Source organism: Colobus angolensis, unplaced genomic scaffold (genome assembly GCF_000951035.1).
Source record: "Colobus angolensis palliatus isolate OR3802 unplaced genomic scaffold, Cang.pa_1.0 Scaffold14, whole genome shotgun sequence".
NCBI lineage: Eukaryota > Metazoa > Chordata > Mammalia > Primates > Cercopithecidae > Colobus > Colobus angolensis.
The window spans coordinates 8,094,613-8,116,640 of NW_012114488.1; the positions used below are offsets into that span (position 1 = coordinate 8,094,613).

The window sequence follows — 22,028 nt, forward strand, 5'->3', positions numbered from 1 at the left end:
ATTCTCCTGCCTCAGCCTCCCAAGTAGCTGGGATTGCAGGCACCTGCCACCATGTCCAGCTAATTTTTGTATTTTCAGTAGTGATGGGGTTTCACCAGATTGGCCAGGCTGGTCTCAAACTCCTGACCTCAAATGATACACCTGCCTCGGGCTCTCAAAGTGCTGGGAGTACAGGCATGAGCCACTGTGCCCGGCCACCAGCTTTAATCGAAATAAGGCACTCTTTTTGTTTCTTCCGAAGTTTCCTATAGCACTGGGTGACGTCAGTAGCACTGGGCAGTGTGGAGTTAAGACTCACAGACAGATGACCTTCCACACGGTCAGGGCAAACACGTATACGTGGCACACCTGGGGTGCAGGTTCCAAGCACTTTGCATACGTTAACAACTCACATAATTCTTTTCCCATGTGTGGAAGGAGGAGGTTCATGTATGCCACCAGCATCCCCGCATCCCAGAGGGGGAACTGAGGGGTCATGTCTAAAGTCACACCCCACTCAGGGACACAGCCAGGATTCCAATTCTTTCAGCCCAGAGCCCTCACCTTTCCCTCCCTTACAGTGGACACCTGTACAATTAAGCAATTATCAAAGCCTGCATTTAGTTGGAAAAAAAAAAAAAAGACTAACATAGTTTTAATAGCATACTTTATTTTAATCTAAGAAAAATGATTAAATTCAAAGGTCAGAAATATAAAAGATTATCCAAAAAGTTTAGGATCATAACTGTTTCTTAAACAACATTGGCATGTACTTGAGCTGGTTCTGTGGCTCCAAAGGCTTGATTTTTACCTTGCACAGTTTAAATAAGTAAGAAGCCTTATGCGATGCTCCACAAGCATCCCAACCTCACAAACATCATTCTACAAGGCATGTCTCAGGGGATTTGGGGCCATGAAGATGCTTTTCCAAACAACAGTCTGAGCCGAGATAGAATCACGTTGAAGTTTCCGCTCTCAGACCATCCTCCAAACGGTTCCTCACAGACAGGGCGCCCTGAGCTCCGGGCCCAGGCCTGAGGGGGGCAGCTGGCTGTGCACGCAGGCCAGTTCTGTTGGTCACCGTGTGGGCATTCCACTCCTATCCTTCTCTGCCAGTGCCACCCAGATGAATTTCCCATTGGCAAGTTCTCATACCCTTGATGCATTCAGAAAAGCAGAAAGGAACCGTGGGGACCCGCAGGCACTTCTCCCCGGCTGCCAACACCAGCCCTGGGGGCACCATGGATCCAGCTGTGCCTTCAGTAAGGAGATTGCTCATAATTGGTTCAGGTGAAGACTTTGCCTTCCGGTAGCCCTGGGGTGGACCAGGTAGGAGGATCATGGAGGGGAAAAACCAGGCAGACAAGCCTGTTAGCCAGCTCCGTCACACCGTGACTGGATTTACATTTTGGAAGGATGGGCCCCTCCTAGGCAGCCTCCCACCACCAGAATGACTCTCCGGGACTCACTCAAGCCCCAGGGCAAAACTCAAACAGAAGCTTAAAATGGAAAAGCAAACATCCTTTTGAGCCAAAGTATCACACCAAAGACAGTTTGGAAATAGTATTTCCTCCAGGGGAACTACCTGTACTTAACTGGATAGCTTTAGTGGTTGCGTGATTCATTGTACGGGCAAGATCTCTGGAAAGCAAAACAAGACAAACTAACAGAAAATCCCAAGAAACAAACCAGCCCGTGCATGTTAACTGCCTAAAGGGTCAACCGTACATCACAACCTTCCACGGAAATGTGGAGCTTCCAACATGATTCCGCAATGCTGTAAGCACAGCCGTCTGGAAGTGACTGCAGGGGTTAGGGAAGCCATAGGATTGCAACCAGCAACCAGAGTGCCTAGAGCTCTACTGTTAACATGTGGAAGGCGAAGAAATTAAGCCTAAATGCATTCAAATACATCTCCACCACATACAGATTTCCAAGGTCAAAGGAGGACACATACATTGTATGTGATTAATTTTCTGAAGCCAGCTCTCCATTTTCACAGATTAAAACAGTCTGTTTAAATATCTCATTTCTACAAAGTGAATTTACATTTAAAGTACAAAGTGCAAATACTATGTGTTTCTGTTTTTGTTTTCTTAATTGCTCGTTGGTGAGGGAATTTCCCACGTGTCTAGGAACTGCCTTCGCTGCGGGAGCCATTTATCCTTGTTTCCTGGGCTGAAAAGAAAAGACAAAAAAGAGACATTATATTCAGAGGTGTGTGTCACTCATCAGAGAAGACTAAGGGGCTTCCGGGAATGAACTGAACCAAAGAGGGCTGGGCAGGTCGCGTGAGGGGTAAGGATGAATGAGAAACGAGGAAGACATTTTGGACACTGGTAACTTTTTAACACTTTCCTTCCTTGACATGATAGAAATATTGGGGAAAATGTATCATTTCAAAAAAGTAACATCCACTGTAAATATTTTAAGTGCTCAATACATTAAATGTTTTCCAGAATGTCTTATCACCTTGATTATACAAAAATAATTTTAATAATATAACTTATGCTTCAAATTTGATAAAGGCATAGTTGATTCTTAATTTTCCTTTTTATCTCTTTTGTTCACTATTTTACCTCTTTAAGAAGAAATCCAACTTAAAAAATTTGCTGATTATAATGATAAACAACGGTAACTCAGCACCTTGACTTTCAATTAAAAGTAATTTAGAATGAAAAAGAAAAGTAATATACACTCTCCTAGACTCAGTTTTCTGAGAGGGCCAATTCTTACAAATGTTGATCTATTCTTCTGTTTTATTATTTAAGTAATTAAATTTTAAAGTTTAGGAGGTTTCTGAGTTGGCTTTTATTCCCCTTGATAAAGATCTGAAGAGGTGAGAAGACAAACCCATCTCCAACACTAAACTTGAGGTTTAAATTCGCTGTGCATAAAGACAACCCGTCAAAGTATTTTACCAGTCATTAAACATGGCCAGGATGGCTGGAGGAGAAGGTGGACTAACATCTTAACTTATTTAATAACAGCTCTGACTACTCTGGAGTTGCAGTGGAAGCTGAAGAGATCAGGAAATAGCTCCTTTGGATTCTACCTTAGCATCATCCACCCTCCTGTGATCCCTTCTTTTGATAGTTCCTGTCTGGGTCATGCACATAGGGAAACCCTGGCTGGTTGGCACCATGTTATTCTTTGAGATGCTTCAAAGAAACATGGTGATCTTCAATGGCCATGGCCGGTAGGAGCCGCAACTGGCTTGCCCGTTAGGATCAATCCCAGTATCGTAGTTTGCAGAAATAGCCACAAAATGAAAGGCATGGAGGTCCGCGCGTCCACACAGGCACTAGAAAAGGAGGGGAAACTGCTTCTGTTTCTCTCTGGAAAAAAAGAGCTGAAGCAGGAGGCGTGTGCTTTGAACTGAGTTCATTTAAGATGCGTGGAGCGCATGAGTACAGTGATTGCCGTTCTCGAATGAAAACAACTTCTGGAGGTCTTGGCACTCAGGGAGGGTAATTACTTTCAGACCAGCCCTGTTTTAAAGTGTAAGTGATTTGTGGTGAGATTTAAAGTTAAAACCATAAACATTTGCTAAACAAAGGAAAACATATCACACATCTTTCCTCATGAAATGGTTTTAAATTACATCCAAGGTGTGTGCTGGCCGCCTCCACTTAAACCCACAACAAATACAGGGGCTTGCCTCAGGAAATGTCAACCTGACATCAAACAGGTGCAGGCAAAATAAATCACAAATTGACTCGTGGTAGCAAAGAAGTGAGGATTTTGCCCCGGCTTTGAAGGAGAGAGACATGAACCCACTCATGTTTATCTTCTGGAAAATGCTCCCGACATGCGATAGGTTGTGGCTTTGGGTGCTGGAGGACGCCACCATCGCATCCTTTACTTGCAAATTGAGAGGGAGAACCAGAAACCAAACACATGTTTGTGAACACACAGCAGGAGCCGAAAGTCCCTTCTGGAGCCCAACGCTTGTCTTGCTGGGACCCCAAAAAGAAACAGAAATTCACCCATGTATGAAGGATGCCTCCTGTTCCTGCAACCTCCCTGACAAAACGCAGGAACCAAATTACAAACACTCAGACAACTGCTTGAAAAAATTCAGCCGGGCACAGTGGCTCACACCTGTAATCCCAGGTGGACTGCTTGAGCCTATGAGTTCGAGACTAGCCTGGGCAAAACCCCTTCTCTTAAAAAAAACAAAACAAAACAAAAATCTACCAAACAAGGGAACTCAGAAATTTTTCTTAATAATTGAAAGTTCAAGTAATAAACTTTTTCAGTCAACAAGTTGGTGATTTTGGATAGAATTCTGTAAGACTGCTTTAGTCCTCACAGGGTGTAGACAGTAAGGTTGCCTCCCTTGAATTATTTCTTTTCTTGGAAGGTACTGGCCATTGCAAATCTACATAACTCTGAATTGTTATTGTACATAATTAAAAAAGGAAATGGTTAAGAGTAAAATATAAACATACTTACCTGTCTATTAGATGTACTTTCAGCATTACCTCTGGGGGCTAGCAGGAAAAAAATATATATTATTAAAAATCAGAGACTCATTATTTAATGAAAGGTTCAACATAATTTCAGGAAGGAGTCCACATCACTTTAGGAAGGTGTTATCAATTGGCAAACTCATTTACATGAAAAAAATACATACAGTCATTCCTCAGCATCCAGAAGGGATTGGCTCCAGGAGCCCCGCAAACCCAAATCCTGCAATTCTCAAGTTTCTTATATAGTATGGTGTAATATTTTAATATAATATAAACACATCCTCCTATGTACTTTAAATAATCTATAGACTACTTATAATGCTTAGTGCAACGTTAACGCTGTGTAAATAGTTGCTATATACTACATTGTTTTTTATTTGTATCTTTTTTGTTCTCTGAGAATTTTTGATGCAAGTTTGCTTGAATCCACAGAAGAGCTAACTATACATGCATTGAACATAAATTATGAGCAGTGGATTATGAAAGTTACTATGTAAGTACTTTCTAACAACACAGATTCTCTAGTCCAGCCTTAGAAGAATGTTTTACTTTACCCCAAACTCTAAGGTAAATCCACCTTCTCTGGAGAACTGAATTCTAGATGTTTCTCAACCTTTCCCCAGAAGGAGGGGGTTCACGTCCCTGGGGTGCCGGGAGCGAAGCCATCGGCAATGCCCCAACTGGGGCTCTTTGAAGTCTTTTGCTTCTATATTAAAACCCGGAGAAATGAAAGTGTTTGGCTCAAAATAGTTTTTTCCAAAGCTTCGAGTAGAGTCAAAGCCAGAGGGAGCTGTGCTGTCTCCAGGCTTCATGGCCCCTGCACAGCGGAGCTTCCCTGGAAAGTCTCCTTCCTGCTCTCAGCTCAGCTTCCGCACCTGCATCTCCATGGAAACCTCTGGGACGCCCCCTAGGGGCTTCAGCATCCTCATCCCTTTCCCACTTTCCCCCACTCACTAGTGGGCTCAGTTGGTCTCAGGGTTTTAAATACTCTATTTCCTGACAGCTCCAAGGATACAAATTGCTGTAATCTTCAGCATGGACCTCTTTCTCTCCTCAGTCCAGATTATCAGATCCAACTTCATTATCCATGTGGATTTTCATTCAATAGGCAGCTCAAAAGAAACAGGACCCAGCCAGACTCATTATCTTCCCTTGCAAACCTACTTTCTGACGTATTCCATTCTCAGGACACAGTAACCCCATTCTTGAGCTGCTCAGAGCAAACTTTTGGAGTCATGATCATGCCTCTCTTCTCCTACCTTCCTCATCTCATCTGGGAGCAAATCCCTCGGGCTCTACACCCAGAGTCTATCCAGAGTCCAATCCTCATAGCATACGCTGTTCCGTGGCCAGAACCGCCCGCCTCTCCCACATGGACCCGAGCAGATGCCTCACCACTCTCCTCCTTCAGCCCTTCCCATCTGTTGTCTGCACAAACATGGCAACCAGGGGTCCTCTATCACATTCCACTCATCCTTCCAACAGCCTCACTCAGAGAAGCAGCCAGAGGCTCCTGGGCTATGCTGGAGGTGGGGTGTGCTCTGCCCTGTCCACCCATGTGGCATCACATCACTCGGGATGCTTGCTCCTCTCCAGTGCCCAATTTCTCCCCACCTCTGGGGCTTGCTGGGCATGGCACTCCTGCCATCCTCTGCAGGCTGCACTCTATCTGACGACCCTTGGTTCTCCTCTGCTCCTCCAGTCTCCAGTCAATCTCACTTTGCAGGGCCTCCTCCCTGTCCCCATCTAACGTTCCAGCCCTCCTGACCCTCCCTTCTGCCTCCTCCACAAGTAACCCCTATCGTGCTGTGGGGTTTCCTATTTATCTGATGACTCACTTCCACACCAAAGTGTAATCCCAAAAGAGACACACATTTCTGTGTGTTTACTGTTATTCTGTCAATGTCCAGAGCAGAAAGCTCTTGGTCAATAGTTTTCAAATGAATCAACAGATAAGGGAAGCATCTTTCTTTCCATATTCCTTGATTAACTGTTGATTTCTATTCACTCAATAAAAAACATGGAGTAAAGAGCAAAATTGTTCTGTTTTCAAACTGTCTCCCCTTGCCATAACGCAAGTAGAAACACAGTGTGAAAAGGTGCAAAACAAGCATGTTAGGTAAATTGCAAAAACATTAAGCAGTGGCTAAATCTATGATTATTTTAAATAGCTGGTTTTAATGGTCTAAGTGCCCAAATGAATATTGCTGCTCATCTACTTGTCTTGACTGAAATGATTACTTTACAGGAAAAAACAGGCTTTTCAGCCAACGGTTCAAATTTAAATATTATTAGAGTGATACTTTGAATCTATTCTGAGCCAATTTGATTATTCACCAATTGCCAGTTTTTTGTTGGATTGTTTGCTGATTAATAGAATTCTCCCTTGCTGTAAGGTTATAAAAGGAAGTAGCTGTAGATTAAAGTTATAAAAAGAAGTTTTATAACTTTATAAGTTTTATAACTGGGCTATGCTGGAGGCAGGGTGTGCTCTGCCCTGTCCACCCATCCTTCCAATGGTCTCACTCAGAGAAGCAGCCAGAGGCTCCTGGGCTATGCTGGAGGCATATAAAAATCCTGGGATATGCTGGAGGTTATTTTTTAAAAGTTAATATTCTTTTTTTTTTTTTTTTTGCCGGGGAGGATGGGGTCTCACTCTGCCACCCAGACTGGAGTGCAATGGCGTGATCTCGGTTCACTGCAACCTCCGACTCTCAGCTTCAAGCAATTCTCCTGCCTCAGCCTCCCGAATAGCTGGGATTACAGGCTCGCATCACCACGCCTAATTAATTATTGTATTTTTACTTGAGACAGGGTTTCACCATGTTGGCCAGAATCATCTCGAACTCCTGACCTCATGGCCTCGGCCTCCCAAAGTGCGGGGATTACAAGCGTGAGCCACCGCGCCTGGCTGATTTCTCATATTTTTTAGAATAAAAAGTGCGCTGTTCAGTAGTGAGCAAACATACAAGAAACAAAAAAACTTAGTAGCACTGTGGTTAAAATGTTCTCGCTAATTTCTTCCTGGATCTTAAGGTTTTTCTGACTTTTTGCTACTACAAACTATACAGGGTAGAAAACATATGACTGATAATGAATTTTTTTAAGTCAGAAAAAAGAAAAATTCCGTAAGGAAAATGAAAGGGCTGCAAAATCAGCTAAATATGTATCCGAGACCACAATGTTCATTTTTGACCATGACCAAATTGCCTCTTTTGCCAAATTGCAGTTTATTTTGCTAGAAGCGATCATATGCTTTCTTCTTGATTACTAAGAAGACAATAAAACTGAGACATATCAGATTATTCAGAGGGATCTAAAGAAGATAACTCAAACTTCTGCAGCAACTTAAACTTTTCACCTAAGATGATGGCATCAGAAGAGATCACGTTGTGCTCCACAATCCATCTATTCTTCCTTGCCAGGGTCTAAGCACTCCAGCCCATCCATGCCCCTTCCCTGCCCCACACTGTGGCTTGAGCCTTTGGAAGGTGGGAGTCTGAGAGGTTCCATCTCTGAGCATCCACCTCCCCTGTGGCTGTGCAAGTGGCTCAGCCTCTCATGCTTCTCTGCCACATCTCCCCAAGACCTGTGCTGACCTGTGCTGAACCTGCATTCCCACCCAGGGCAGCATGGTGGCAACCCACAGCCTTTATGCTACGTAAACCAGAAGGAAACGCTTGGGTCCTAAGCCACTGCAATTCTGTAGTCACTTGCGTGAAGTATGACCCATGGAAGGCCATGACTCATAAAGGTCACCTTCATTTCAGTCTATCAATATATGCAAGGAAAAAACATTTCCTCCCAGGGCTTTCTCCCAGAGCTACTGAGAACTCCATGTATCCTTCAGCACCAGGTCCTTAGCAAAGAGCAATGTGGACCAGTCCTAGAAGGAACTGACAACCTTTTCAAATCAGGATATGCGGCTCACAACAGTTGTCTGTATGCTGCTGCCACCTTCCAAAGAGATTGTCTAGGAGATTTAGCTTGCTCATGAGGGACTTATATCCTTCTATCAGAACCCAATCCATGGGCCAGTTCCTTGGAGAGTGGGTGTATTAACCATGACTTTCACTTCCTTTATCTAATGCTTTGACATCTGAACCTTGCTTATGCTGAAGAGGCTGCCCTCTGAGTTAGCCCAGCCCCAGGGACAGTGAGGAGCAGCCTTTCCTATTCAGGCCGACCTACAACCTCCACTCTCACCCAGCCAACAACCTCCACCCTCATCCAGCCTATAATCTACAACCTCACCAACCCTATAACACCCACCCTCACTCAACCTACAATCTTTACCCTCACTCAACCTACAACCTCCACCCTCACCCAACCTACAACCTCCACCCTCACCCAGACAACAACCAACACCCTCATCCAGCCTACAACCTCCACCCTCATTCAGGCTACAACCTCTGCCCTCACCCAGCCTACAACCTCCACCTTCACTGGCCATACAACCTCCACCTCATCCATACTATAACCTCCACCCTCACCCAACCTACAACCTCCACCCTCACCCAACCTACAACCTCCACCCTCACCCAACCTACAACCTCCACCCTCATCCAAGCTAAACTTCCACCCTCACCCATATTATAACTTCCAACCTCAATCAGTAAACAAGTTTCACCCTCACCTAACCTACAACCTGCACCCTCACTCAACCTACAACCTCCACCCTCATCTAAGCTACAACCTTTACCCTCACCCAGTCTATAACCTCCACCCTCACTTACCATACAACCTCTACCTTCACCCATATTATAACCTGCGCCCTCAACCAGCAAACAACCTTCACCCTCACCCAACCTCCAACCTCACCCAACCTACAACTTCTACCCCTACCCAACCTACAACCTCTACCCTCACCCATACTACAACCTCCACCCTCAACCAGCTAATAACCTCCACCCTCACCCAACCTACAACCTCCACCCTTACCCAACCTACAACCTCCTCCCTCACCCACCCTATAACCTCCACCCTCACCAAACCTACAACTTCTACCCTCACCCACCCTACAACCTCTACCCTCACCTAGCCTACAACCTCTACCCTCACCCAGCCTACAACCAATACCCTCACCTAGCCTACAACCTCCATCCTCACCCAGCCTATAACCTGGCCACCTCATTTACAGGCAAGCCTGCCTGGGAAATCATGATAAGAGCTCAGGCCCAGTCTCTCACTTCCTCTGTCTCTTGGCTGACCCTGGTGCCTCCCATGTGGCCTCCCACAGCACAGCATGGCCTCCTCTCCTTTGGATCTGTGAGTAACAAATTATCTTTTAATTGTCTCCTGATCTGTTTGCCAAATGACACCTCAAATTTCCTATCAATATACTATGTTTTAAAATAGTAGGACACATAGATGAATGCCCGACATTTGCCCTAACAGACCTTGATCCAGCCCAGAACGCCAATGCTAGTGTTTACACACCACACACCTTACATACACACCACGCACACACACCCTGCACACTGCACACCACACAAACCACCCCCTACACACAACAGATACACACACACCACACACACATACCCCACACACACACAGTCTGAGCTGTGTCCTATAGGTGGTGCAGGATGCGGGGAGCTATGGGTTCCTCTGGAAGGGTGGCATAGGAGCAGGACCTCCAGGAAACCATCTTCTTAACTGCTGTGGATCTATCTTGAAATCATTTGATCCCAAAATTTTCAAAATTCTGTCACCATAATCACAGCTCTGGGCCCAATTATTCTACTTGAAAGCCCACCAATTGCTGGAACTCACCCACCCCCCTCACAAACTGGAACTCACCCACCCCTCACAAACCGGAACTCGCCCACTCCCCTTGCAAACCGGAACTCATCCACTCCCCTCACAAACCGGAACTCGCCCACTCCCCTCGCAAACCGGAACTCATCCACTCCCCTCACAAACTGGAACTCACCCACCCCCTTGCAAAGAGTCTACATTTACTTCTTTTTAACTGAAGAAATTAGTAGGCAGGAATCTGCCCCAGCAAGGGCCATGGGCCACATGACCCTGTAGCACCAGGCTAAGGAGGGCAGAGGCCATGCATGGCTTAACTTTTGGGTGCTACTCAAGCCACTTGACAACGGCTAACAGGAAGGAGTCCTTGCAAAGAAAAGACCAGCCTGCACCATCCAGGAATGGAAGAAGATTAAAAGGTCAAAAATAGATCTACACTTGGCTATGTCCATCCTTAATTTTCTCACTATAACCATAAAAATTAGCCTTCTATAGAAATGCAGAGACTGGCTTCCATAATGGAGGAGGAGCTACACAGAAAACCCCCAGGTGCCACAACGTGTCACTCATCATGTGCAGATGGGGCAACAGCAGAATGTGAGCAGCTCCCTTTGTGAATCACTGAGTGGGTGTTCATCTTCCCTATGTGGAATCATCAGGGGTGAGGGACACCATGGTTACCTGGCTCCAGCTGCTAATCTGGCAGCCACCTGCTCTCCATCTCCCCATCAGTCCCCCAGGCCTCCCATGTGAACCCTGCTGGTAGGTTTTAAGTCTCAAAGAGCAATACACCATTTGTCTTTTGGGATCCTGAGCAGGGACCAAACTAAGAGAAAAAAGTGAAGAAAGCAGCTTGTTATGGTCTGAAGCGTGAGCCCAAAGTTCATGTGCTGGAAAGTCAATCCCTAACGCAGAGGCATTGGGAGGTTTAAGAGGTCTGCATTATGAGGACTCCGCCCTCATGAACAGGTGAATGCCATTATCTTGGGAGTGACCTCCTAGGAAAGAATGTGTTTGGCCCCCCTTGCTTTCTCTCTCTTTCTCATCCTCTCTTTGCCCTTCCATTTGGGGATGACACAGCACAAAGGCCCTCACCAGATGCTGATTCCACAATCTTGGACTGCCCAGCCTCTAGATCCATGAGCTAATACATTTGTGTTTGTAGGTTACCCCATCCGTGGTGTTCTGTTATAGCAGCATAAAGTGGACTAAGACACAGTCCCAGTCCAAGAAGCCAAAAGCAGTATCGGGTGGCAGTAAGAGAGAAGTGTCCAGGAAACCCAATGGGCAGGTGCTGGATACAGAGAAAGGGAAAAGCAAGGACAAAATCACACATGGGCAACTGTTGAGAATGGGCATTCTTGGTTATCCATCCAAATGCCTGCAGGGTTGCAGGTGTACCCCAGTGTGGGTGAAGGAGCCCTAACAGGAAGTGCAGCCCAGCACAGTGGGCGATTTCCAACAGCACTGCCCTTGCTACATGCAGCACTGCTGAGGAAGACTCAGATCAAAGTGCTGATGACTGCAGTGCCTGAGTGTCCTTGTCTGCAAGTGTCAGGGTTGGCAGCATCTGTCTGTGACCTCATCCCCCAGAGGATGGCTGTGAAAATGAAATGAGGTCTTGAGCCATGAAGTGGGATTGGATATTGGATCATGAGCCTTGCCAGACTGTGGCAGCACATTTAGTGCCCTTCTTCCCACAGTGGTGAGTGGGCATTTGCTGCCTTCTTGCATCAGAGTTGATCAGCCCAGAATGATTTCTTTTCTTTTTTGTCTTGTTAGAGGCAAACTCCTCTCTCACTTGCCAAAGAGTCCTTGATGGAGACAGAATATTGAACATAACTGAGGATTCTCTCTGACCTCATCAGATGACTGGGCCAGCACAGAGGGCAGCCTCCTGCACACAGAGCGAAGGGAGGCGGCCATAGGTACGGCCATCCACTCTCCTGTGAATACATCGTCAGGGCGGCAGGACGTGCATTAACCACAAAGACCCTACACAGAAAGCTTCAAAATAAAGCTTAATTTTTCAGAGCTGACTTTTCACAGAGAAGTTAGTGGGAAGTGCTTCACCATGACACAGATCTAGGCTGTCCCTAATTTGGTTGAATAGCACTGAGTGACTGTCGTGACAAGCACTAGGATGCCAAGAAGAGGAGGCAGATGATGGTCACTGCCTCTTCCAGGAACCCTCGGTCCAGGTTAGATCAAAGGGCCCCTGTCTCACAGCTGAGCTTCAAACACAGGAGGGTTTTTTTTTCTCTCTCTCTTTTTAACACGGAGTCTCACTCTGTCACCCAGGCTGGAATGCAGTGGCATGATCTCGGCTCACTGCAACCTCTGCCTCCCAGATTTAAGCAATCGTGCCTTGGACTCTGCAGTAGCTGGGATTACAGGTATGAGCCACTATGCCTAGCTAAATTTTATATTTTTAGTAGAGATGGGGTTTCACTATGCTGGCAGGCTTGTTTTGAACTCCTGACCTCAGGTGATCCACCCACCTCAGCCTCCCAAAGTGCTGGGATTACAGGTGTGAGCCACCACACCTTACCAGGAGGATTTTAAAGACCATGGTGAATCAGCCCTCCACAACACAGTCTCAAGCTTGTTTTCTCTTCCACATTTGTTACCAAAGTTGACAACAAATAAAAGAATCATAAATGACAGGAATTTGAGAGGTCTCTGCTAGCCCTACCCAGCAAGTATGATACAAATCAGGAAACAGAGATCCCCAAGGACAGTGAGATCTAATGCACATGTGGAATGAGATCCAGCACACACGTGCAGTGGAATCCAGTACACGTGTATAGCAGGATCTAGCACATACATATGGGGATCTACACACACATGCAAGGGATTGAGCACATATGTGCAGTGGGATCTAGCACAAGTGGGCAGGGAGATCCAGCACACACATGAAGGGGAACCTGGCACACATGCAGTGGGATTTAGCACACACACGTGCAGGGGGATCTAGCACACATGTGAGGGGATCCAGCACACACGTGCAGGGGGATCTCACACACGTGTGAGGCAATCAAGCACATACGTGCAGGGGTATAGAGCACACGTGCAGGGGATCCAGGACACATGTGCAAGGGATCTAGCACACATGCAGGGGATCTAGCACACACATGTGCAGGGGGATCTAGCACACGTTAGGCGATCAAGCATAGATGTGCAGGGGTATCTAGCACACATGTGCAGGGGATCCAGGACACACATGTGCAAGGAATCTAGCACACACGCAGGGGATCTGACACACATGTGCAGGACTATCTAGCACACATGTGAAGGGGGATCTGGCACACATGTTCGGGGGATCTAGCACACACATGAAGTGGGATCCAGCACACACATGCAGGAGTATCTAGCACACATGTGCAGTGGAATCTAAGGCATGCCTGCATCTCACAGTGCTGTCTCTGAGCTGAAAAGTCAGACCTGGGTTTTCCTGGCTTGCCTCCGGAGAACACTTGGGCTCTGGCCATCATAGGATTCTCTTGCTTCCTGTCACGGTTGGTTGGGTAGGCCAGGCCCGCAAAAAAAAAGAATTTTCAATTGGTAAAACTGCTATAAGCATTGGAATGACTGGTCTGGGCCTCAGCAATGATTTTACGCCTCGCGAACTGGCCTGAACATTTGGTTGGAGTTCAGGTACAGGGTTGGTGAGTTATTCCAATGGTTCCCAGGCTTGCACCTCAAATACCAGAAGACAATCCATTCTGGGGGAAACCAACCATGGTGAACAGTGAAAAGGCTCACTGCAAACCAACACGGAGTTCATGCCCTTTGAGCCTGGGCTCTCCTGGGCAAGTGGCATGACATGAGTCATCCATTATCGCTATTATTCCTGCAAACAGATGACCTACAATTAAACAGCATATTTGATTTTTTTGCACCCCCAGGCCATAAACACAATCTGTAATTGTGCTTGTGAGAAGCGACCTCCCAGGCCTCGGGGCCTGACCACAGCCCAGGGTGGGGGGTGGGAAGGCTCTTACTGTGGCGCTTCTTGGTGTCTGCTTTGCCATCCTCTTTAGCCACGCCCAGGCAGCCCATCAGTTCTTGTACCGAGATGGATTTGTCATTATTCACATCACAGTATTCAACAAACTTCTTCACGCATTTTTTGGGCTTTGATTTTTTGCGAAGGAACCTCTTGAAGGGTTTGATTTCCTTTTTGCCGATGTCTCCACTGGAGTTTTTGTCGAGGAGTTTGAAGTACCAGTGCACCACGCGCTCCTCTAGAGTGTGGCTGGGGTCGGGTTCCGAGAGCCTGGCAGGAACACAGACGCCGTCAGGATGCTGAAACCCCTCAGCTGCCCCTTTCTCGCCACTGTCCTTCCATCAAACCCACAACCCCTGCTTGTAGTTCTCATGGTCCTGGTGTCTAAGCCTGCAGCACTGGTAATCAGATATAACAATTTCAAGAAATAATTTAGAAGAACACTTTTAGCAAAGATTTTTCAGGTTGGATTCAAAATTGCAAATGATGCAGTGAATTAGTGCCCAGCAAAGATGCACTTGGCCTGTTCCTGAAGGACAAAAGCCCCCTTATCCTGGCTTCTGTGTGCACAGGACTGGCAAGTCAGCACATGCAGCTATACCCACCCGATACACCAGAACCCTGAGCTTTTCTAGCCCTGTAAATTTAATTCTTTTACACATCCTTTATGTCATAGGTATACTGGACGATGCAAATCAAAAACATTTTAAGTTGGAACTAGATAGCTTTCCTTGGATTATGATAGGTTCAATATTTTAGGGAATAACTAAATAAAACTCTTCTAGAAGTTCTGGATGTGAGTCAGATCTTTAAAAGGGCACCAAATGGCAGAAATGCACCTTCTCGTTGAGATGGAGGGTGTGTGTGTGTGTGTGTGCATGGGCAGGCCCTCCTGGAGGTGCTGGCCTCTGGATTCTGCCTGTTGGGATGAGCTGCGCATTTCCAGGTATGAGAACACCATGAACTCCAACACCACTGCCAATTTCTCAAACTTTCAAAGGAGTTTTTCAGATAGCAATCCATTTACTGCCTTCACTTTCAGTTTGCATTTAGTTTAGTTTGCAATTAGTTTAGTTAGCAATTCATTTACTGCCTTTGTTTTTAGTTTGCAGTTTAGTTTGCAAAAACAATCTTTCCAAGAATAGAAGATGTAAAGTTGAAATTTACATAAAGTTTGACTCTATTAAATTTCTTTTCTTTTCTTTTTTTTTTTTTTTTGAGACAGAGTTTTGCTCTTGTTGCCCTGGCTGAAGTGCAATGGTGTGGTCTTGGCTTACTGCAACCTCTGCCTCCCAGGTTCAAGTGATTCTCCTGCCTCAGTGTCCTGAGTAGTTGGGATTACAGGTGCCTGCCACTATGCTGGGCTAAGTTTTGTGTTTTTAGTATGGATGGATTTTCCCCATGTTGGCCAGGCTGGTCTCAAACTCCTGACCTCAGGTGATCCACCTGCCCTGGCCTGCCAAAGTGCTTGGATTCCAGGCGTGAGCCCCCGTGCCCGGCCTGCTCTATTACATTTAATTTCCTACACATTCATGACATTTTCTGTTAGCATTGCCTTTTTATTTCCTTAAGTCTTCTTTAGCAGAGAGACAGTGAGAGGAGAGGCTTTTAGTTCAGGAGACCAAAAAATTCATCTAAAGTGGCTGAGATCATCAAGGGTTTGGGTGTCGGGGCTCTGGGAAGAAAGGTCAACACTCTAAAGAAAGAAAAAAGTGAAAATTCATTTGAAAGAAACAGATAAACTATTGCTAGTTCAGGGGGAATATCCGATGCTTGAGACGCCATCACAGTAAAACCCTGGGGTCCTCCACTCTCCCAAGGCTGATCTACAGAGGGTGGAAAAGAGGAGTGACGGGAAATTCACTGAAGTCCACTGCACCGTGCTCCAGGCCCCAGGTCCAGGAGTGCGGGAATGTCTACAACGTACTCAGGGAACATTTCCAGGCTTCCAAAAATCCTATTTTGAGCAGTGTGAATGTCTTTGACACAACCGAATCATACGCCTGAAAGTAGTTAGGATGGCAAATGTATGTGCTGTACATTTTACTGCAATAAACATAATCACACTTTGAGAACTTCAAATTAAACGTTGTCATTCAAAGTATTTAAAATCCAACGGATAACTCTAAAGTGCAATTTCAAAGCACAGAGCCCTCGGCAGGAGGTGCTCCCCCTGCCCTACTCCCCACCAACAGGGCCGGGGTCAGAGCCCACTACCCCATGGAGGCCCAGGAGTCACGGCTCAGGGCCACGTACCCCAATGGGAGCGCCTTCAGTGATTTAGTCATGCTACAAGAAAAACCTGCTAAGCAACTTCCTGTGTTTGCAGAAGGCTCCTTTTTAAGGCCCTACTGTGTCCAAATAAGCCAAGAAGGTCGCCAATACGTAATGTTCAGACTTTCCAGGTTCCCCGGAATTCTGGGACCCCACTAACCCACTGTCCCGCAGCAAACATAGCTAGCGTACCTGCCTGACGAGGAGGAGGGGTCGGAGACAGCGTGGACCATGTCCGTGGACAGCGCGTCCAGAATACTGGTCAGAAACTCATGTTTTTTGGCACCCGGGCAACCTGAAAAACATGTATGTTTTCATAGTTAACTCATAAAGCATAACAGATTTTCCTCTAAAATACAGGGAAATATTTTAGTGTTTGGAAATGAGTATTTTGGGCTACCTTAACCTTAATGAGCTAGTTTAAACACAAACACATTGTGCTATGTCTATTGTTTTGAGCCATAGTTATTATTAATTCCAGTATTGTTTGAATTATTATGTGCAACTAAAATTCACAGGCATTAGTGTCTCACTGATCTTCAGAACTGCACTCAGAGGTGGGCGGTGTCACTCACCCAGCAAGCGTGACAGCAGAGGCATTGGGTGCTTAGGGACACAGGACATACGGAGTACACGCTGGGAGCACATGAGGCTGGCCATCCAGGCAAACGAGGCCAGGGCCTGCGATTCACCGCCACGCCCACCCGTCCAGAGCCACCTCGCTTCTCTGAGCAGAAGGAGGCAGTATGGCAAAGAGCAGGAGGTCCGCAACGCCCGTCTCCTGGGGACTTGTCCACACCACGGCATCTGCATGAACAGTCAGCATCGGTGCAAACAGTCTGCATCCGCAATGCCAGTTTCCTGGGGACTTGTCCACACCACGGTATCCGTGCGAACAGTCTGCATTCACAACACCTGTCTCCTGGGGACTTTTTCACACCATGGCCTCAGCGTGAAGAGTCAGCATCCGCAAGGCCTGTCTCCTGGGACTTGTCCACACCGCTGCGTCGGTGCGAACAGTCAGCAGCAGGGTTTAGTGCTCATAGCTTTGGAGCCCAGAGCTGACTGTGTATGGATTCTGGGATCAGGGAATAATTCAGGCACCCAACATTCTGCAGCGTGCCTTTCCCCTCCATCCTTCCCTCAACACCACCCTCCTCTCACACCGGTTAGGCATTCGCTGAGCTCCATGCCTGAGACACTCGCCCCACCCCAAATTCAAGATAATGTTCGAAAGAAGCTGTCCACTTTCTCTGGGGTCTTTTCTCCTGAGACTGCTCCTGGTGCTACTGCCCCAGTCAGGCTGGACACAGGCAGCATCCCGTGTCCTTAGGCCCAGGGCGGCACGGACAACGTGGGTCTCCTCGCTCTGGATGCCCTTTCGGCATAGAGAAGCCACTCAGCTGCCCAATACATGCTTGCTGGATCAATAAGCAAATGCAAGAGGTAGAAGCCCCACTCTCGTTTCCCCAATGAGAACGGCGGGTTTAAGAGCTTCACAAGCAGGGAGCAGGGAGCAAAATCTGCCAATTCCAACTGGGTCTATCTGTGTGTAAATCGCCATGGGAGAGGTGACAAACGGAGCTCGTCACCATTTACATTTTGTTAAGTTTTTCTAAACAAAGCCCTTCCAGAAATCAGTAGAAAGAAGAGAAAGATACTGAGGGGGACATAGAAGCCAGAAGCCAGGCACCGGCCCTGGACGGACGGTGTCCCCACTGCGCCACGCCGTGCACTGAGACTCCCTGCCAGGGGTGGCTGCCCCCCTGGGGCTCTGCTGGGGCTAGGGATGCCCCACGGTGACTTCTGAGCCTGGAGAGGACCTCGGGCATTAGAACGTCTGCTCCGACCGTCCTCACCACAGCAGGAAGGGAGTTTACACCACACACCTTCTGTCCAATTTAGATTCCGTTTTTTACTAAGAAGTTTTAGATGGCCCCTCCAAAGAAAGTCTCAGGAGCCCACTCAGTAAGTAGAAGATGTGGAGAGCTGCAGAGCCCAGGCAGGAAGCCGAGTGGGACTGAGGACAGCCCCGCCCCTGCCTTCCCCATGGCCCTCGGAGGAAGAATTGTCTGAGATGAGAAAGGCTGTCTTGGGACTCCTCGGGGGACAGGACAGGCTGAGGGTGCTGTGGGGAAAGGCAGTGCCACACGTGCTTCTCAGGCCCCTGGGTCGAGGGCACATTGGCGTGGACCATGTGGCCATGGTGTGGACAGCAGCCAAGTCATTCGGAGACCAGCATGTTTATGCAGTTAGGGACACCCTGGTTTTCCTACGTTTCTTTTTGACACTGGAGAATTGGGTGATTGCTATTGAAGTGTACGTGAGCTGCCAACAGCAGGACTCCAGTCATGCTGGCTTCTACTTCATTCAACACACATGTCAGAAAACAAATGTGCAGCCTTCACCGGGGAGTTCTGAGAGTGAAAAAAGGTCTGCCTTAGTCCCTTTGCACACAACTGAAAAAGGAGATCAAAATCTATAGAAAAAAGCCTCATGGCCACAGGGCAAATGCTACTTTCCAAGAAAGAAGTAACAATCTCATCAAACCCCTCAGAAAGGCAGAGGACTTGAGGCTGCAGAGGCTGCTGGCCGTGGTGCTTCCAAAGCTGCTCAGCCCACCCAACCTCGACTCCCTGGGATGGGCCTCCTGGTCTACAGAAGGCTGACCTTCCCGCCTGCAGGACTAACCAGGAAAGGAAATGAGAAAAACAACCTGGAGGGCTGAAAATACCTCCAGGGCACAGGCTCAGGAACATGCAGGCAGAAGCCCTGCCAGGCCAGCCGTCCAGGAGAACTTGTCCAGGGTGAGGAGGCAGGCACTGGGGCAGGTGAGGCTGGGACCCACGGGACCTCAGGCACCTGCCTGCCGGGGCTGCTCTCTATGAATTCCCAGTCCTCCACTGGCCTCCAGAGATTCTGAGAGTAATACGGAGTTGATGGAGAAGAATATTATTGTCTGGGAGAAAAGGCATTTTAGATAATCCTCAGTACTGAACAGCTTTAAGAAAGAATTATGCTTATATTTGGTGTGGTAATAGGGATATACCCAAGGGGATTTTTCTGGCTGTTAATTTAATCATATTTCCCCAAATGAGATAAAGCAACACACTATTTCAAATGAGAAAATAATAGATGCTCATCACGAAACATGACTAACATAATGTAAAAGCTGCAGGACTCTTTAACGCAAAAAGAAAAACTGAACATGAAAAAGCATAATGTACTTCTAAAACAAGAAATAGTAAATCAGTCCTGCTCAGTCCTGGCTGCTTCTCCCGTGTCGTAGTCACCCCAGGACCTGGAATAATGCTTGTTACTGCTCAGGGAGGACTGTACTTCAAAACTATTTCTGAAGGAAAAACGGTGAATAAAAATGAAAGATTACAAGCAATCAGAAGGAAAAAACTAACTTTCATTATGTTAAAGTGGATGTTCACTGCATGAGAAATCACAGAAGTACCATGAAGTGAAAATTTCATCACCCTGAAATGTCCCAGATCTAGCAAATTCATGAGAGGAGCAACGAGGCTTGAGGTAAAAGACAAACGACCCCAGAACAGCTGGGTTTCCCCCACTGCTGCCCACAGGGAGCTATTCCGCTTCTCCCATGACAGCTGTGTCTGGCACAGCGATGGCTGCAGAGACCCTCGTCCCTCGCAGGGGTGCCTGCCCCCTGCTGACCCTTGCTATAACTCTTCTGGCCCATCTTGAGAGCAAAGCCGCCCTTTGCTCTGGCGTTTTTGCGGTGTGTGATTCAGCCTGGGGAAACTGCCTGCTGAGAACCTGTGTGAGGAGCCTGGTGTTCCGGGGGGTCCTTTCTAGCACACTCGACCCCCGGCCTTCTTCTCACTCAGCTGCCTGCACCGTGGGGTCTAACAGCCCCTGTGAATACTGCATCATGGGAAGGTTGGCGTCAAAACTGCCACGTGCAGGCTCAGCGACGTACCCAGAGTCACTCTTTACTTTGGGACAGTTCCACTCACAGTAAGTTCTCCAACCACCCGTAGAACTGAGTTCAGAAGTCTCAGGTCAACAGAAGCATAGCAGGAAGGTGCCACCCCACACACACTCCCACCTGGGTTAGACGTGCCAGGCCCTCTCCCAGCCCACACAGTGCGGGAGCGTCCTGTGCCCAGGCTCCTGGGGGAATAATAAGCCAATTCAAGAAAGAAAACCAGATTGTTCTTTTCAAAGTAGAAACACAGTAAGCTCACCGATTTATTTCCAATCTGTGGCAAAACAAGGAAGGGAGTAGCTTAGCCCAAGGACACTCAAGTGCTCTGGTCTGTCTGCAGAATCCAAGCTCTTGACGTCCGTTAGGTTTCTGTGGAAACACTGGGTTCCTTTCTGGTTTTGCCCCACAGTAGAGGTGCTGCACCTCACAAAGCCCTGGGCCCTTCTCAATCCTGGAGCCCAGGATTGAGAACTCAGTCCAGTCAACAAAGTGGCTGAACTGGCTGGTCCTGAGACCCCAGCCCATGGACCAGGGACTTTTCAGGAACCGGGTTAATATTCTGGTGCTTTAAAAGCATTTCTGACTTTCACTCTTTCAAAATGAATGTGTTCTGCGCTTTCTATGGAACATCCTTATTTTAAGGAACAACCTTTTTTGTATAAAAATTCCTGTTTTCAGTAAGTTTATGTAGTTTCTTCTTTTCTCTTTGTCTTTTAAATATAAATGAATACAAGTTCCCAGCTGCTCCCTCAGTTACCTCCTCTCTGGATAATAATTAACTTTCACTTCCTTCCCATAACCTGGAATACTCAGTACTGCCGCTAAAGGAAATCAAACACAGGAGAAAGTGGAGTTGAGTGGTTTCCTCATTCACTGATCAAGAGAAGAGACGACTGGATAACAGTAGCCACACACTGGCACAATCATGGGGTCTGTGCATTGCCTGGCGGGTGAGGCCTGCAAGGTCTCAATAGGGAACACGAGGGAAGCAGGTGTATGGAGGGGGCCAGAGATTTCACAGGTAGTAACATTATTAGCTTATCAGGCACGAAGTGTCTGGGGATAATGAGACTCATTCATCTGGTTTTCAGTATCTAGCAGTGGCTTAAAAATTGGTTCTCTTAGTTTTATGTTAGCTCCAATGTTTAGGAAACTGGTATAGATGAGAAATGAAGAACAAAGAATGGATACCGAAAGTGCTTTCTTCTCTAAGTTGTTCAGATGCTTCTGAGGAGTTGTGTGTGCACACAGGTATTCACGCCATCATAATTATCTATGTATCCACTCACAGGTTTAACTCCTCTGGCTTGGAAGTCCAATAATTTCTATCAAGCAATCAGCCCATGCTCTGATTCACCAGCCATGGACCCCGGGAACGCCTTCGCTGGCCTGACGTGAGGGGTCAGATCAGCCACCTGGGAAAAGACTGTCCTCATCTCCCATTGGGGGCCTGCGTGGTGAGCTAGGGGGAAACAGGTTCTCTCCGTCTGGGCCAGGAACGTGTGCCCTGTCTGCTGAGAACACCTGCTGGGCATCTTAGGGTGACTTTGCGGGAGGCAGCAGTAAAATGCTGTTTCCA

The 22,028-nt window shown here is 47.1% G+C and overlaps 1 protein-coding gene across 1 annotated transcript in view; it reads right to left on the reverse strand.

Moving 5' to 3' along the window:
• Positions 1-1,402: 1,402 nt before the first annotated feature.
• Positions 1,403-22,028, reverse strand: part of SMOC2 (SPARC related modular calcium binding 2) — a 166,555-nt gene continuing 145,929 nt past the window's right edge. The window contains exons 10-13 of the mRNA XM_011935086.1: positions 16,684-16,786; positions 14,213-14,487; positions 4,438-4,475; positions 1,403-2,157 (exon numbers count right to left, since the gene is read on the reverse strand). Of these exons, the coding sequence (XP_011790476.1) occupies positions 2,140-2,157; positions 4,438-4,475; positions 14,213-14,487; positions 16,684-16,786 (434 nt within the window). The 3' untranslated portion in view covers positions 1,403-2,139. The remainder of the gene's footprint in view (positions 2,158-4,437; positions 4,476-14,212; positions 14,488-16,683; positions 16,787-22,028) is intronic.